Genomic DNA, 17,025 nt, shown 5'->3' with positions numbered 1-17,025 from the left:
CACTACTATCTCTCAACTGAAAATAAAATGTATCTATATTTAAATTGTCCCCTTAACTGACTCTTCCAATTAACTGACCAATCCAAATTGGAGCGGATAGGAGAGTTTCTATCATAATTATATGAGAATAGTTACTCTTTTTTTTTTTTTTTTTTTGAGGTACTTGGGCCTCCGCCGTTGTGGCTTCTCCCGCCGCGGAGCACAGGCTCCAGACGCGCAGGCCCAGCGGCCACGGCCCACGGGCCCAGCCGCTCCGCGGCACGCGGGACCCTCCCGGACCAGGGCACGAACCCGCGCCCCCTGCACCGGCAGGCGGACTCCCAACCACTGCGCCACCAGGGAAGCCCTGAGAATAGTTACTCTTGATAACAACTTCGAGGCATGTGGGAATCTTAGTTCCCTGACCAGGGATCGAACCAGTACCCCTTGCGGTGGAAGCGAGGAGTCTTAACCACTGGACCGCCAGGGAACTCCCTTATTTTTCCTTTAAGACAGAGTTATTGTCATTACTTTAAAATATGAGCAGAATGGGGGTTCTAAGATATGGCTCAAGTCTACAATGCTTTCTATGTGTGTGTATTTTGGACATAGTCATATATGGCCCATTACCTATATCAAATGGAGAGCTTGAGGGATGACCTCACATCTGTCTAAGGCTAACTCCCCTGGACTTGCTGTAACACCCCCATCTTTGCTGTGTTTGGGAATTGAATCAAGCTATTTGCCAGGACACAAGAAACTTTCATCAGGAAAAAAAAGGTTATCAATAATGTTAATAATGAATACAGACACCATAGAGGCAGCAAACAAAAGAAAGCAGCAGGCCTGGTGACGTGCACCATCTCAAGGCTTTGGCTGACTAGGGTTCTGGCAAAATGTGGCCCTCTGCCTGTTTTGTAAATAAAGTTGTATTGAAACAGCCTTATTGAAACATATGTAAATTTATTTACATATTGCCCTTGGCTATTTTTGCTTTACAATGGCAGAGCTGAGTAGTTGCAATACAGACCCAATAAATACAAATGAAATAAATAACATATTCATTATCTGGCCCTTTTCAGAAAAAGTTTGCTAACCTCAGCCCTAAAGGATCAACTCTGTACAAGTCAGTCTTGACAAAGAATGACTCTAATTGTGTTTTTAAAAAATGTCCTGGAACTTTGCCATAGTGGATTAATTCCTCAAGGTTATCCCCAACAATGAGAAGCAAGCCAAGTGATTAACTAAGCCACTGACACTGTCTTATGACACAAATTTCCCCTCAATTTCCCCTTCAACGGTGCCTCTTAGAAGGATTCACTTAAAATCATGCTGTGGAAATAATTTCAGATGGGAATTTTGATCCTATATAAATGTACTCTTTTCTCTGCCCTAATACCACTGTCTGTCTACCTGTGGGTCTCTGTGGCTTAGAAGATGGTGCTTCTCACAGACCCTGTATTTTGGAGCAAACAAGGAGCTGAGCTGAGAAGGTAGCTTGGGCTGCCTTTTCATAGATCATTTGTTTCTCCAGGCATGGCATTGTCACAGAAGCCTGGGCTGAGGGTTCATTACCTCTAAACATACAAGCAAGACCAAGTTCAAAAAGAAAGAGATAGTCAATGAAAATAGAACATGAGTCTTTACCTACCCCATGGTCATAGGGTGGTGGGTCTAGTAGACAGAGCACTAGGTCAGGGGTCAGAAGGCTTGGGTCCTGGTGCTGATTTTGCTACTAACAAGATTCATGACCCCAGGCAAGTGACTTACCTTCACTAAGCCATATAGGTTTAGACAGCTACCCCTAAGGTCCCTTCTAGTGCTAAAATTTTTGGATTCTATGACGCCAGCCTTAGGAGACTGTGCTGTTACCAGTGCTTGGCACATAGCAAGCACTATATAAATGTTAGCTGTCACTACTGCTTTGGGAAGGCACAAGGCATGCCTTTAAATGTAAATGTGGGTTCTTCCCCACTGTAACAATCAACAACCTAAACTCAAGTTCTAAATAACAGAGCATCACCATAAGCAATGAAGACTCCAGTTTCTGCTGGCCTTCTCAATTAGCACAAATGAATAAAGCTTTTAACTGGGGAGGTAGAGGGTGGTTGGTGGTGATGGTAGTTCTTGAATCTAAAACCCAAACAGTCACCCTTCCTGAATATCTCCAACTGGAGAGCTGGTTTAATCAAAAGTTCATTTTGTACTGCAATATAAAGTTTTTCCCCTGAAAATCTTGATATAGGTTGAGACTAAGAACTCGAATTCCTTGGAATATCCAAACATCTTTCCCCTTCTTCTCATAATATATAAACTCCTTGTGGGGGCAGGGGAGGGAGCAAGGTTGTCCATCAAAATGGTAAATGACATTCAGTCTTGAGTTTCCAAATATAATTCGTCAATTATGGGTGTAGAAGAACTGTCAGTACCCACCATAATCCCTCAGGCTTCACCACTTCAGAGCTGGCCAACCCACTTCTAGCTACCAATCTTTGCACCTTTTGGCCTAAGAATTTTCTCAGAAGACATAGAAAACTGCTCTACCCATAAGCCTGGCAAGGCCAGAAGTGTCAGGAAATTAACACCCATCCCCGAAGCAGCCCTCCCCTGGTGACAGATGGAATTGATGTAAATACCCCAGCTCTCTCACCCCTCAGGTAGGAAAACTCTGTGCTATGTGTTCTCTACCATTTTCTAGAGTTTCTCCCATGAGTATAAGCTCTAATCATCACAGTGTTAACCCACTTGATGAGAAAACCTTCATTGACTGCCTTTTCAGTGGACTCCCTGTCTCACTTTCCCACTCTTTTTTTTTTGTTCTGTTTTGTTTTGTTTCACCTTTCATATAACTTATTTTAATTCAAATCTTTATCCTATGGTCTGTTCCTGGGAAATCCAAAGGAAGACAATAGGTGTTGCCTAATTAATTCTTTAAAGTTTGAATAATAAGCATTGATCTGTAGAATATCAGGTACAAGATATTTATAGCCAAGAAATCAGAACAGAGTTGAAAAAAATATCATCATCATAAAAACTAGCAACAAACCTAACAGAAGTGGGAGAAAGTCCAAGCTCGCCGTGGTCTTCCCCTTTAGGTCAAATTCCCTGGAGTTGTAAGAGGTTAATTTGGGTTCAGGGGGCTTTCTCAAGAGATGAAGAATTATCTTCCATTCATTTCATATGTGTTCCAGAAACCTCTGAGTTCCTAGAATTTCTATTAGGAACCCTGGCCATCACTGCAATCATTTCTCAATACCACACAGCAATGAATAGGTCAATCTCAATGTGCTCTTAGCCAAGAAGCCAGCAGATTTGGGCCCAGAGGACAAGCTCATTCTCAAAAGATCAAGGTTTCTATTGCTCTTGCAGTTACTTCATGAATTTACAGCAGGCATCCTTAAGCTAAATCAGACCTGATCCTCAGAGAGTTCTGAAGGCAAGCTAAACACAAATCAAAACCTCATGGTTACACCTAAGGAGGAAAATAGTAGAAACAGAGCATATTATCACAAAGCAGTGGTACCAAAGGTAGCAATTAGGGTCCCAGCAGGAAGAAGAATTTACTTAATCTAAAAAGATTGTAATTAAAAGATATCTTACAGAGGTATGAACACCTCTGAGAAAAAACTAGGGCTGTGGATACACCCAGAGACCAGCAGCAGTGAAATGCTGCCGGTACCCAGGGCAGAAAGTACAAGAGGAGAAAATACTGCTCCTGGCGCCAGCCAGAGTTGGAAGCCAAGGACAGCCAGGAGATGCAGTTTTAAAGAAATACAACTGCTGCCAGGAAAGCAGTACCAAAGCAGGGTGGAATCAGGCAAGACGTACACCAGGGTCTCTCTGCTGCTCTCCTCTGATCTCCTTCCGGTGCCTCTCGTTAGCTGAACCCAAAAAAGCCAAAGGGCAAAGCAGCCTGAGTGATGCAGTAAGGCCAGCCCCGGGCAGCAAGGAGCAGGGCAGAGAAGAGCAGAGAGGAAATGTGGAGGGAAGAGCAGGACGAAAGTAGAAAACCCATCGTTATCTGGGTGCAGAGCAGAGCATGTTGGACCCTCACTCTGTGTGGGAAAAACTTTGTAGTCATTTCATTTGTTTCCTTAATACTTAGTTCATCTTTTCCATCACTTTATTATGAAAATAATCAAACACTACAGAAAAGTGAAAGAGTTTTAGAATGAACATGTGTATAATCACCACATGGATGCTACCGTAAACATTTTACTATACTTCTTTTATCACACATATGTCAACAATCTATCCCTGTCTCCATCAGTGAATCTGATTTTTGATGTATTTCAAAGTAAATTTCAGACATTACTTCCCCTTAAATGCTTCAGCATCATATCATTTACTTTGTTCATTTTTAATTCTACTACAATGCAGTTTATTTTTCATACATATATATATGTATGTGTATGTATATATCAAGAAATTAATTGGTGAATGGGTCAATCAATTGGTTGCTTTCAATTGGGCCTCCCAGGAGCATACATTTTATCAGGTATGACAGTCCTTACAAAACAAAGACCAGAAGAACCTTTGCAAACACTCTATCTTTTGGCTGCTTTACCTTCCAGGGATTAAAGAATTGATCTTCGTAAGTAAGCCAGGGTCAGCACAATAAAACTGAAGAAGACTGTTGAGTACTGTTTTCCTCCCAACCTCACAGTCAGATCTCGTTATGAGAGATGGACTGGCTTTATCCCTTCCCCTGCAACCTGACGTTTTCTATCATACCGCCAATGCCATTCCCACACACATCTCATGTTCCTTTGCTTTCAAAGACAACTGGAAGAAGGAGGGGAACTGAACACTGGACTGTTTTAACTCGTCCTCCCCCGCTATCTTTTGATGTATGAGTAAACAGCATTATTGCCTTTGCTTCTTAACCTTCCAAAACATGATAAAAAGCAGGTCTAAGGCAACCCCACATGTTACTTCAAACTCTACCTCTTCTCTGGGTATTGAAAATGACATATTTCACAGTGTGGACTTGATCAGACGCTCCTTAAAAACCCACAATTCCAATAGCCCCTGGCAGCATGGAGGTAGGATTTAAATTATATACTGCTACAGACTGACTCCTGGGCCATTTCCTTCTCTAAATCACACTGCAGTGTGGGTTTTCAAATGTCTTTTCAGGTTGAGAAGAAATGTTGGCACAGAGAAATGACACCTTTTCTGTATCATGAGGGAGGAAGGAAGTGAATTTGGGAGCTGGGAACACGATCAAATTAATCACACCACGTTAAAAAGTATTTGCCCCAAACGAGGCCATCGTTTTCCACTGCATAGCTGTCTGGGAAAGACAAGCTGAATGCAAGACACTCCAGCAGGCACTGGAGGGGACATACAGGTGAAGACATCACAGGGCTTTCCTTCACAAGTTACAAATCTAAGACAAGGCATGGGTCAGTACATCAAAAACATAATACAAGACAAAATGGAAGAAAGCGTAAGGGCTTCTGGCTGGGAGAGTACGTGAAGATCTCACAGAACGGCACTGAGCCATGCTTGGAAGGGTCACTGCATTTCCTTGGGCAGAGATGAGGGAAGGATGTTCCAAGGGGATGGATCAACTGGACAGGTCCACCACTGGGAAGCAAAGAGGAGGGCTGTGGAAGAGCACATAATCGAGTTTGGTTGGAATACAGATTATGTATTCAGTGAGAAGACAGGAAAAGGAAGTGGAGGCCATACTCTAATAGACCTGGGATGCTCAGCTTTAGAATTCAGAAGGCAGTAAAGAGCCAGAAAGGAATATTAAACCCAAGAGTGACAGGATTAGAACTGCATTTTAGAAAGAGTATTCTAGCAGAGAGTATGGCTGACTCAAAATGGGGAGAGAGCAGATATCATAGAAACAGCATCTTTTATACTTGTTAGCTAATACCACAGTAAAGAAGGTAGCTAAGGAAAATTTTCTCTATATTCCAACTGCAAATAACCTCTTTTGGGGTACAGAAGCATATAGCTGATACATGAAAATCTATCGCTACTATAGTAGCTATATAGAATCTTGATACAGGATCTTTCTTCTTGGTTTTATACAAAGGCCAAAAGGGATGTGAGCTATTTTTATTAAACTATATGCTGGTTCCAGATCTTTTATCAATAAAATGAACTTTATGACTGATCTAGACACCAAAAGTCATCATTTGATGATATAAACTTGAAGAATCTGTAATATGAGATTAAGGAAATGAAATTCCTTTCAATTCCATTTTCATGGGAGCCTAAGCTCAATTATACATTTGTGTCAATGTTGTCAATATTTGTGGTTATATCAAATACGGGAAAACTACCATCTCTACCACTACATAAACTCTATAAATCAAAAAGAACCTAGTTAATATGGACTAACTTTGGAGTGCCCGTTATGTACCAAATGTTTAAGTACTTTCCTAGCTGCATTTCCAGTCATCATATTATTTCACTGATTCATCAGATAAAACCCTTGTGGTAGGTAGAAATCTAAGGTATAAAGAGATTAAATACTCTGTCTGGGATCAGGCGGCCATCAATTTTAAAACTAGGATTCAAACCCATGTCTGTTTGATTGGATTCTTGTTACAACTCCTCCAAGCTTCAGGGATGTGTGCTATGTGTGTAGGTTGTGGCCAAAGTCCATCAATTACTCTAAAATAGCTATCAAAGGAAGGCCTCTTTTTCCAACCTAATGATTTACTTGTTTAACTACAGCCATTAGGAACTCCTAGAACATCAAAAAGATGCTGAAGAAACTACCAGAAAGCCTTGAGACTTGAATGATAAACCTTGAAATACTCCCATTGAAGGTGTAGCAAATATTATTTCCACTAAAGAAGATGGCTAAATAGTGGAGGAATGGGACGCTGGGAGGAACAACAAAGCCAGGCTGAGTATCCTGCGTGTCTCTGAGACCCCAAAAGGATCTTCTATAGGAAACACTGGGAGGATTCTGGAGCGATCCTCCAGCCACTACAGCTGCTTCTCATTTGCAAACAGCCCCTCAGTCATCACGTATTCTGCAAAACACACACCAACCAGTCAGGAATATGACTGAAAGCAGTACCAGTTCATTCTACAGAGTGTCCTGTGACAGGCATGGAGCCTCTGCAAGTAAAACGTGGGTGAGTCTTGTTGGCAAGGTCCCTCCTGGCTGCAGAGCTAGACTCAGGGCCATCACAGCGATCATGCTCTTATCCATCAGCTGCAAAAAAATCTCTGGATTGATGGGAAGCGTCAGGGGTTACGGGTTGACAACCTGGGTTCATGTCCTGGCTGTGCCTGTTTCCTCTTTGCTAAGTCATCAGCTCTTGACTTCCCAGTGGGGCAAGGGTTACAAGATCAAACGAGATCATTTCTCTAAAAGTGCTTTGAAAAGTGCAGTGGTTCAACAAAACATATCAATTTATTTTGGGGGGATCATCTTCATCCCCATCAAAGCAGGCTGTGGTGACTAAAAAACGATTTTTATATTGTAAGATGCATCTCTCACTGAATAAATTATTCTACCACGAATACTCCTTTTTGTTATGGGATACAAATAGAAGGAACTTCTAGAAAACTGGTAAAAACTGAAGTTCTAGTTGACGTTCCTTCGAAATTCACTCTAACCCACTGAGTAGTTATTTTATCTTTTAAAAGGGATTTATTTTACTTTTTGTAAAATGTAGGAAATATGTAGCAACAAACAGCATGTAGTCACGTAAACATATACCTATTTTTGGACCCTACTGCAAACTGATGTAAGTCAATTTGGCTGCCTGGTTTTTAGGATCTTTTATTAAATCATGGTAGCCTCCAACAAGTTAAGATAGGCGGTAACTATCTGCTTTTCAGCCACGTTGTACACTACAATGAAAGCAAATTCTAGGCCAAATTCTGCCACATAGAGGAAAAATGGATGGGCAGGAAGTTGCAAAAATTCTCAAATAACTTACTCTTGTAACATCCCTGTTTGTTCTTTTAGGAACTCCAAAGTGCTGCATGAGAGACAATCCGCCATGTCTGGTCCTTGTCTTGCTGTGTACACAGCTGAACTACATTTCCCGACCTCCTTGCAGTTAGGTTGAGGCCCTGTGACCGCGTTCTGGCCCGACACATAAACATCTCCCACACAAGCCTTCTTTCTTTTTACCTTCCATGAGACCTTGGAGGCCCATTTTAAAGATGGGGGGAACTTCCCTGGTGGCTCAGTGGTTAAGAATCAGTCTGCCAATTCAGGGAACATGGGTTTGATCCCTGGTCTGGGAAGATCTAAGCCCATGCAACTAAGCCTGTGCACCACAACCACTGAGCCTGCATGCCCCAGAGCCTGCGTGCCGCAACTACTGAGTCCACATGCTGCAACTACTGAAGCCCGCGTGCCTAGAGACCGTGCTCCACGACAAGAGAAGCCACTGCAATGAGAAGCCCGTGCACCGCAATGAAGAGTAGCCCCCACTCACTGCAACTAGAGAAAGCCTGCGTGCAGCAATAAAGACCCAATGCAGCCAAAAATAAAAAATTATTTTAATTAAAATAAAAAATAAAGATGGTGGCATTACAAGATGAAGGTATTAAAGACAGAGTGACTCAGGATTTTCAAGTCACCCTTTGGAGAAGGGCAGCCCAGGAGAGCTGCCCAACAAGAAACGATCACTTTGGACTTGGAGTAAATGAAAAATAAATCTTATGTCAAGCCACTGAGATTTAGGGTTGTTTGTTACAGCTGCAAGCACCTTGCTGAGGCAGATGCATCAGGGTTCTAACGGCAGGATCAACAAATCATCCAGACCGATGAGGCAAAGGAATCTACTGTTAGGTGAGGAAGACACAGGATTGAATGGAGCTCTGGCCCGACGCCAAAGCAGCTTGACTCTTGGGCTTCCTGAATTGTTACTCTCTGTCCATGCAAAAATAGAGGGGCATGTACAATCTTTCTAGCCAATAACATATTTCACCAATGAAAACATTATTTCTAACATAATTTGTTTGTGCTAATTAACAAACCCTCTAGGCTGGATTTTTGATAGCATCACTTGAAATATCTGCCCAGCCACCTTTGAGAGTAGACATTATAGTAAAGTTCTTCAAGTGGTAACTAACCAGCCCTGGAGTGTAGCCTCCTGGCAGCACAGAGATGAATTCAAAATATTTAACCACTGGTATGACACAGCCACCAAGACATTAAAAAAAGATGTAAACTCTTATGCCAGAGCGGTACCTTCTATCCTGGATTACTTCAAATGTTAATTAAGCACCCTTAGGGTAGAGATTAAAGTAATTCACACCATGACTGTTTATACTGAAGTATTTAAAAAATAAATTACAAGCAAACAAGCGTCTAATTCACAGCCCTCATCCAGTTTATTTACGTCTCTGCTCACTCTAAGAATTACCAGCAAAGGATCATGGGACCTATTCCTAAGTGTAAGATTAGATCAATAAAATTAGCCATCTGTCCAAGGAAGGCTTTAAACTCAGGTTGTATTTAAGTATTATGTTTCCAACTGCCCAGATGCTACAGAAAAGTGCCTGCTGATACAACTCCTTTTGCACAATGTAAACCATTAACTGGCTAATATCAACTTGTTGCATCAAGAGAAATAAATAGCATTAACACTGCATTAAATCTGATTCGGGATTTTGGGTGCCCTGTCAGCAAACACAAGTGTTAAGATTTAAATTGCTCAGGATTTGCAGAGTCAGACAGAGAAAGAATCTTCAAGTGTCTTTACGGGGATGGGGAAGAAGAGACTGGAAAAGAGATCAAAGCTTCAGAAAGTGTGTCCTTGGTGGGTCTGGTTGGTTAAAGTAATAATAATAGTGTGAGTATTATTAGTTAGTAACATCCCATCTTTGTGTAACACTTCGGTTCTTTCAAAGCACTAGTCTGCTTTATTTCCTCTGATTCTTAAAATAAGCTGGTGGGGTTATCTGGGGTAAGTGGGGTTTTTTTTTACAGCTCTGGAAGTGCACGAATCATTAATAAGAAAAGGAAGAGCCAATGGAGCCCAGTCTCTATCTTTCTATGTCACTGGTAGTGGCTCATAAATTACTCCAAACTGATGATTAATGAGCAGACCCTGACCCTTTCTTAGCTCTCTAGCTTCATGGAGATTTTCACAGACTCCCAGTCACATGTCAGCCTGGATGATTCTCTTTCAGGAACAAAACCTCCACATGACAATTACCAGAAAAAATTGTCCACCACCCTTGGGGATACTGTTTCTCAAAAGAATCTACTCCAGCAAGACCACAAACCTCACAGCCACATTTCCAAACCCCAAATCAAGGCATGTGGTTGACCAAAGAGTCTTTCTGATTTGTCAGTTTACCTAAAAATTTGTACAACTCAGTAAAATTAGAATTATGCTACCAATCATACATTAACATGTACAAGAAAGGATAAAAGTACATGAACTCGGGCTTCCCCGGTGGCGCAGTGGTTGAGAGTCCGCCTGGCAGATGCGGGGGACACAGGTTCGTGGCCCGGTCCGGGAAGGTCCCACATGCCGCGGAACGGCTGGGCCCGTGAGCCATGGCCGCTGAGTCTGCGCATCCGGAGCCTGTGCTCCGCAACGGGAGAGGCCACAACAGTGAGAGGCCCGCGTACCGCGGAAAAAAAAAAAAAAAAAGTACATGAACTCATAAGTGTCTATGTTAATTATTCTGATGCCTGGAAATACACACATTCTTCTCCCACCCACACCCCCTTCCAGAGTAAACAATCCCAACTTCATAAACATTGCCTTCAAGCTTCAGGCTTCTAATCCTTTTTTAATGCCCTGGTATATGTATTACCTCATTTAATCCTTAAATGGTAGGTTCTTTCCTTATCCTATTTTTACAGACAAGGAAACCCAGGTTTACAGAGCTAATATAACTAGCCCTATGTCACCAAGGAACTAATAATAATAATAAAAAAGAAGTGTCAGAACTTGAACCCAAAGTTGTCGAATAGCAGAGTCTGTGCTTTCACCCAAGCCTTCCGGCTCGGCCAGGAGAAGCCTGCCTGAAAGAAGGAGCTGCGTGGGAGCGGGGATGGAATGGGCCTGGGGGAAATGAGGGGCAGGGGCTGGTCATATACAGCCTGGCTTCTTTGTTGATGCTACTGAAGGGTGTCCTGCCGTGTGCAGCCATCTCTCAATGACGGGGTTACTGGGAAAGAGGGTGAGTAGAAGGACGACCTGCCCAGAAGAGATGTCCGTCATGGGCCTTCAGAGGATCTCAAGTCCCGAATCCAACCTTCGGAAACCCGGCAGAGAATCTAAACACTGGGGTTGTTTTGGCTGTAATACAGATGCTTGCTGTCGAAGTGGAGGCTGTCGGGGTACCGGAGAGTACCTGGGGTGGAGGCAGGGAGGCTATGCTAGGAGCCCAAGTTCTCCTCCGTCACGTCCCTAAGTGTGGACTGTGAACCACATGCACCAAGTGACCTGAGGTTCTTGTTTAAAAAAGCAGATGTCTGGGATGCACTCCAAGAATTCTTATCCACATAGAAGTTCAGCGGTGACTCGCCTGGATCAGAAGTCTGAGATCCGCTCTGTGCCAGCTCTGGAAACTGCGCCCTCTGCTGGCAGCAATTTGATTTGATTTTTCACCTGAGTCTCTCTCTGCCCCCAGGCCCAGACCCCCATCCCATGAGATCGGGACTCTTCAAGGAAGCAAATGTCTTCCAGCTCATTTCAGGAGGCTGAAGCACACTTTGGGGTCCTTCTTCAGAACGACGGTTCACAACCAATGCAATCAAAGATGGGTTTGGGGGGGTTTCTCCTACAAACTGCTATTTAGTCTCTGCAGCATCTCCTCACCCTTTCCCTTTTTTATCCCTGAAATAGCAGGTGCACTTCTAATACCTGCAACTTGCTGTGACCAAAACAAGTGGCAAGGGTCTTGACCAGCTCAAAAGATTCTCTGTTGCAATCGAGATATCACGTCACTCATGTAGTCCGCTGGGAGAAATACAGTCCTGCTTGCCTAGTGGGTCAGGTAGGAGAAGACAGGAGCTCCCGAGGATAACACTGCAGGAGTTGAGATCCCACCTCCACCTCAGACACCTGAGTCCCTGTTTTCCAGAAATCTAGCTCTGGTTCACTGGACCACTTTTGAGCTACAGTAACCCGTGAACAGATGGACAGCTACTCCCCAAAGAATTCTAAGGTTATTAAAGCCCTGGGCTCAGGGAAGCAACAAAAAGCAAAAACAAAAATAAAACCAAAAAGCGAAACACCACTCAATTCCTTTCTGGTCAAGTCACTCTCCCATGAGAAAGAATTCTGAGAAAAAAGTACTGCCTCATGTTACACACATTTACTCCTGACCATGACCTCTCTGTGTCCCTTTACCTCATAGAGGATCAAAGGAAAGAGAAACAGAAAGAGAGGCAGGGGCTTCTTTATAGGGATGAGGTATGATGTGGAAACAAATGGGAGGGTAGGAGGGCTGATGGAAGGAAGGATCAGAGGGAAATATTTCTGCTATGGTGCCAGAACTGCATTGGACACTAGTAGTTAGGTGCTGGGGAGAAATATATATAATCCCTCTTAGGGTGTTTGTCGCTCCAGTTTTCATCAAGAAACAAGACAATCTGGATGAGCCTTGTGGAGGAGTAGGGTTGGTTGGAAAGGAAGGGGTGACATCCGGAAGAGCTGAGCCCCCCCAGATTACATGCTTTGGGAAAGGGACTTGGGTGAGAGCTTTGAGTGAGGATATAACCAATCTCTTGTGAATTTCAGGTTATCCTGGGTGGGTGGGGGAAGTAGAAGAGGATGAGCCCTGACCTTTTCTTGACCATTTAGCCATTCAGCCTCACACTAGTAGCAGCAGAAACCACCTAGAGGCGCATGTCAGCGCACCAGCAACCGACAAGGCACATTGCCCTTGCGCTAACTCTGCTCTGCCCCTCCAGTCTTTTGTTTTTTTTTCTTTCTGAGTTTCCCTGGATCTTTGTTTTAATCCACTTTTTCAGATAGAGAAACACTGAGGGAAAAGTGGAAAGGAAAAGATTACAGACCTGCATCGCCCCCCGCAAAATGACTACGGATCTCCAGTCCTCCAGGGGAAAACCTTGAATTCTGAACCCTGACCTGACCTTGTCCCACTGACCCTGGGAACTCAGGCAGCCGGAAAGGCAGAGGAAAGGCAGGGCCCTCAGGCAGCCCTCCAGCCCCTCTCTCTGTGCCAGAGAGTTAAGCTAACACCGTTAAGTTAGCAATCTGCCTGTGGGAACACACGTGGCTTGACACATGCTGGTCCCAGCAGATGTGTCTGGATTTCCTTTTCCCTCCCCCCTGCCCTACATCAGAGGCACAACAGTCCTCCCTGCATGTCCTGGTGAGACTCTGGGTAAGGGAAGAACTGGAAACCACTCAAGGGGGTCTGGGTACTAGTCCAGCTGAGCTTCTGATATTAACTTGGGCAAGTCCCTTGGTCATGCTCAGCCCAGCTGTACAATAGGGTGTTTCACTTCCTGCCAGGTCTGTGATTCGAATTTGGGAGCCCCCCCCATTCATCCAGGGGGAAGACGCCCTCCCTGAGGGGTTGCACACCTCTCCTAACCGGGCAGCTAAGGACTCCTTTCTGCTCCTGGGTATCAGAGCCTGCATTCCCATCCAGGCTCTCACTAGTTGGGTGACCCTGGGTGAGATATTTAATTTCTCTAAGCCACAATTTCCTCTTCAGTTAAACAGGGGTAATAATAATACCCATCTCACAGACCTGTTGGGTTGATTAAATAAATCAGTATGTGTCAAGTTCTTAGGACAGTGTAGAAAGCAATTAATTAATGCTCATTATTATTTAATTTGACTTAACTTGCGAACTGTTCTTTCTTGTGAGTCTCAGCAAACGCAGAGCTTTCTTTATTAACACTCAGGGACAGAGGAGTAGCTATCTTGGTGGAGGGAAAAGTTGTCTATGTTGGACCCAAATGAGACTCATAATTGAAGCTGCTGCTTGGTTTTTTCTCACCAGAAGTAGATGGGGATGGGAAATTTTCAGGTGGATGTTGAATACAAGACTTCTCCAACAAAGCCGAACTTGTCAAAGGGAGATTTAGGGAGGGTGAGGAGAAAGACAGGGTCATCCAAAAAAAACAGGACTCTTGCAGTACACCTTAGGGGTAGCCATGCCACCTTCAAAGTACTGCACACAAATCAATTTCTATTGAGGAAATAAGGTACAAAGAAACTCCTGTATGGATACTAGCAAGATCTGCTGGTGTCTGGGGAAGATTATAAATCAGCTGGCGGCCGTTCACATCAGAGCCAAGTGGAGCACATTCAGTCTTTAATCTGGACCAATTCTCCGGATCAAAAACTAATCTTTCCAAGGGTTGTAAATGAGCCCAGGAGGATATTTGCCCCCAAAGTTTATGAAGTAGCTGTCATTTTCATCTGAGCAGCCTTCCAACCTGAGAGCCAGTGTCTGGATAAAATTATAAAGTAATGAAAAACTCTCCTAGGCTGAACCTAGTCCAAACACTCCTTTTACCTCAAATTTGATATATTTAATGTGCTAAAGTATTTAAAATGTAGAGTTTCCACTATCAAAACCCTATCTATGCTTCAAATAAAACCAAAGAGACCAACATGGCATATTCATGGCATGAATAACAGAATGAAACCCTGGATGAACCAGGTAGGAAGTATCTGTAGGAGAGGAACTACAGAAAATAAGAAAGGAAATACGGTGAACCATACGAGCAGTTTTTACACAGCAGGCTTTTGTGAAATACTTTTTTAAAAAATTCTGCTTAAACGGATTGAAATCTATCCTTAAAAGAACACTACATACACTGCTCACGCTTAAGAAATACAGGTATAACAATGCATTGTTCAAAAATTGTGACGGGATGGTTTTATGTAAATAAACCCACAGAATGCAGATGATCACGTGTGGGTATCTTAAGGAGGAAAGTTAGAAAGAAGCCCTTCATTGAAATCCTTGAAGATGTGTGTCTGCGTGCATGTAGGAAAGAAACAATTTAATATAATATCACCTGGGACTGCTGCTATTTTCTCCTAAGTGAATGATCAGTGGGACTAAAATAGCTCACAATTTAAGTGTGCTTCAGATTATAATAACAATTATAAATTTCAAGGCAGGTAGCAAGGCGCAGGTGATAATAGATACAGCTTGAAGAGTGAAGGCATCTTCCAGAGCAGAAAGGCAACAAGTCATATTTCCAAGTGGAGAGATCCTGGAGCAGCGAAAATATTTAAGCAGCCATATGGGAACCTGCCAGGATGATTTTCTTTGCCCTCTGATAAATTTCCCCTGTTTGTCTCTTTCTAACGGCAACATTATTTGTGAAGACAAACTGCTTTCTGCAAAGTTTTGCAGACTGCATTCAAATAGTTATATTGTTTTCCGTCGTTCATACGATGTAATTACTACCATAAGACAACCCCGCTTGCAAAGTAAACTAAGAAAAAACAGATTTTTCAGAATTCTAAATATAGTCTCAGCAAAGAGGAATTAAAAATCATTATCCGAGAAACAATGTTTAGAACTTTCTTGCTTAGAATGTTCTACTTTGAATAATCTCACCACACAGGCCAAACCAAAGGAGGCAAAAACACAGTAAGACTTTCTACCTGTGTAACTAGAGAAAACGCAAGTTAGTGTGTTTCGAGTTCTCAGCAGTTCACTGTAATAGCCCACAACGCTGTACATCTTTGTTTAAATCGCAGAGCAAAGACAGGAGCTCAAATCACGGTAAAAATTAACCCGTTGGGTGTTCCTTTCTGAGAAAAGGACCCCAGAGTGGAAGAGGATCCTAACAGCAGAGGCCACATCCCTACATAGTGCGTGGGAAGGACTGGAGATGGGCATAGGGTACACCAGGCAAATCTTCAGACACTTAACAGGAAATCACTGGGCTCTGAACAATGTGAATTCAATAAGCTGTTTAGAGACACAGGAGGAGCTGTTTGACTTTTCTTGCACAGTTGCAATCCTTGTAATTGAGACAGCGTGATCGCTGCCCCAACTCTCAGCTCTCTGTGGTCAAATACAGAGCCCTCCACCTCTACTGTGTCTGGAAAATAGATCATTCTTTTAACAAACAAATATCCCTGGAACCGCCTGTCCTGGGAGGGGGAGGGCGAGGCTGGCGTCTTTTCTCGGCTCTGGGCAGAGAAGAACCCAGTTAAGTGCCGCTGGTCAGGGGTGAGAGAGGCGGTGCGTTGCCCGCTTTGGGTCCTCGCTAGAGACGGGGACCTGGGCGCTCCGGACGTGATGCTCCCGGGAGCACCGAGCGCATTACCTGGTTTTCTGTGAGCTGCTCTGAGCGGCACAGCGCCGGGTCCGAGGCTGGAAGCCAGGAGCAAGAGCCGGAGCAAGACGCCTTGGGTTAAATCCATTTCACCGCGGGCGCCTGAGAAGTTTCACCAAGTCCTGGGCGCACAGGAAAAGGGCGTCTCCTGAGATACGTCGGGAGACGCGGCCCCCGCGGATCCCCTGACCGAGGTGAGGAGGCGAAGGGCTGAGGGAGCTGGACCAGGAACCACGGAGGAGTCCACGGAGGCAGGACAGCAGCCGGGAGGTCCGCGTGCGGGAGTGAAGCGGGCTTCGAGCAGCAGGGCTTTTCGGGCGGGGCGGGGGGGGAGGGCGGGGATGGGGGCGGCGAGGGGAAGCCGACGGGGAGGGACTGGCTGGCCGCGGGAGAGAGGGAGGGAGGCTCGACCGACCCAGGGATGGAATTACAATCTAGTGGAAGTGAGAGGGGCAGGCCCTGAGACAATTTACTCTTCGCCCACCTCTAGGGCAGAGAGCCCGCGCATCACCCCTCTAGCGACCCCCAGCTCAGCCCTTCCCGGCTGGTGACCTAGATTGGGGCGCTAGGAGGGGCCGACTTCAACCGCTAGAGACGCAGGGCAGGATTTAGGTGACTGCGAGTCCAGGACCCTCTGCCTTGGTCCTGACCCTGATATCTTCCGGCGCCTCCCCCTCCCCTGGTATACTCTCCTCCGGCCGCGCCCCTCTAGGTCGCTTCCACCTTCCTCGGGTACTTTACCCAACACCTCCAAAGCTTGCTCTAGCCGGTCCACCGCACTAGGAGTAAGGGGGATAGCAGAG

At 44.4% G+C, this 17,025-nt stretch overlaps 1 protein-coding gene across 2 annotated transcripts in view; it reads right to left on the bottom strand.

The window, feature by feature from the left end:
- EGFLAM (EGF like, fibronectin type III and laminin G domains) overlaps positions 1-16,354 on the bottom strand; it is a 170,377-nt gene extending 154,023 nt beyond the window's left edge. For both annotated transcript variants that reach the window (XM_019930125.3, XM_073802068.1), the window contains exon 1: positions 16,214-16,354. In XM_019930125.3, the coding sequence (XP_019785684.1) occupies positions 16,214-16,310 (97 nt within the window). In that variant the 5' untranslated portion in view covers positions 16,311-16,354. The remainder of the gene's footprint in view (positions 1-16,213) is intronic.
- Between the last annotated feature and the right edge of the window lie 671 nt (positions 16,355-17,025).

Source organism: Tursiops truncatus, chromosome 3 (genome assembly GCF_011762595.2).
Source record: "Tursiops truncatus isolate mTurTru1 chromosome 3, mTurTru1.mat.Y, whole genome shotgun sequence".
Lineage (NCBI taxonomy): Eukaryota > Metazoa > Chordata > Mammalia > Artiodactyla > Delphinidae > Tursiops > Tursiops truncatus.
This window is presented reverse-complemented; position numbering and strand designations above follow the sequence as displayed.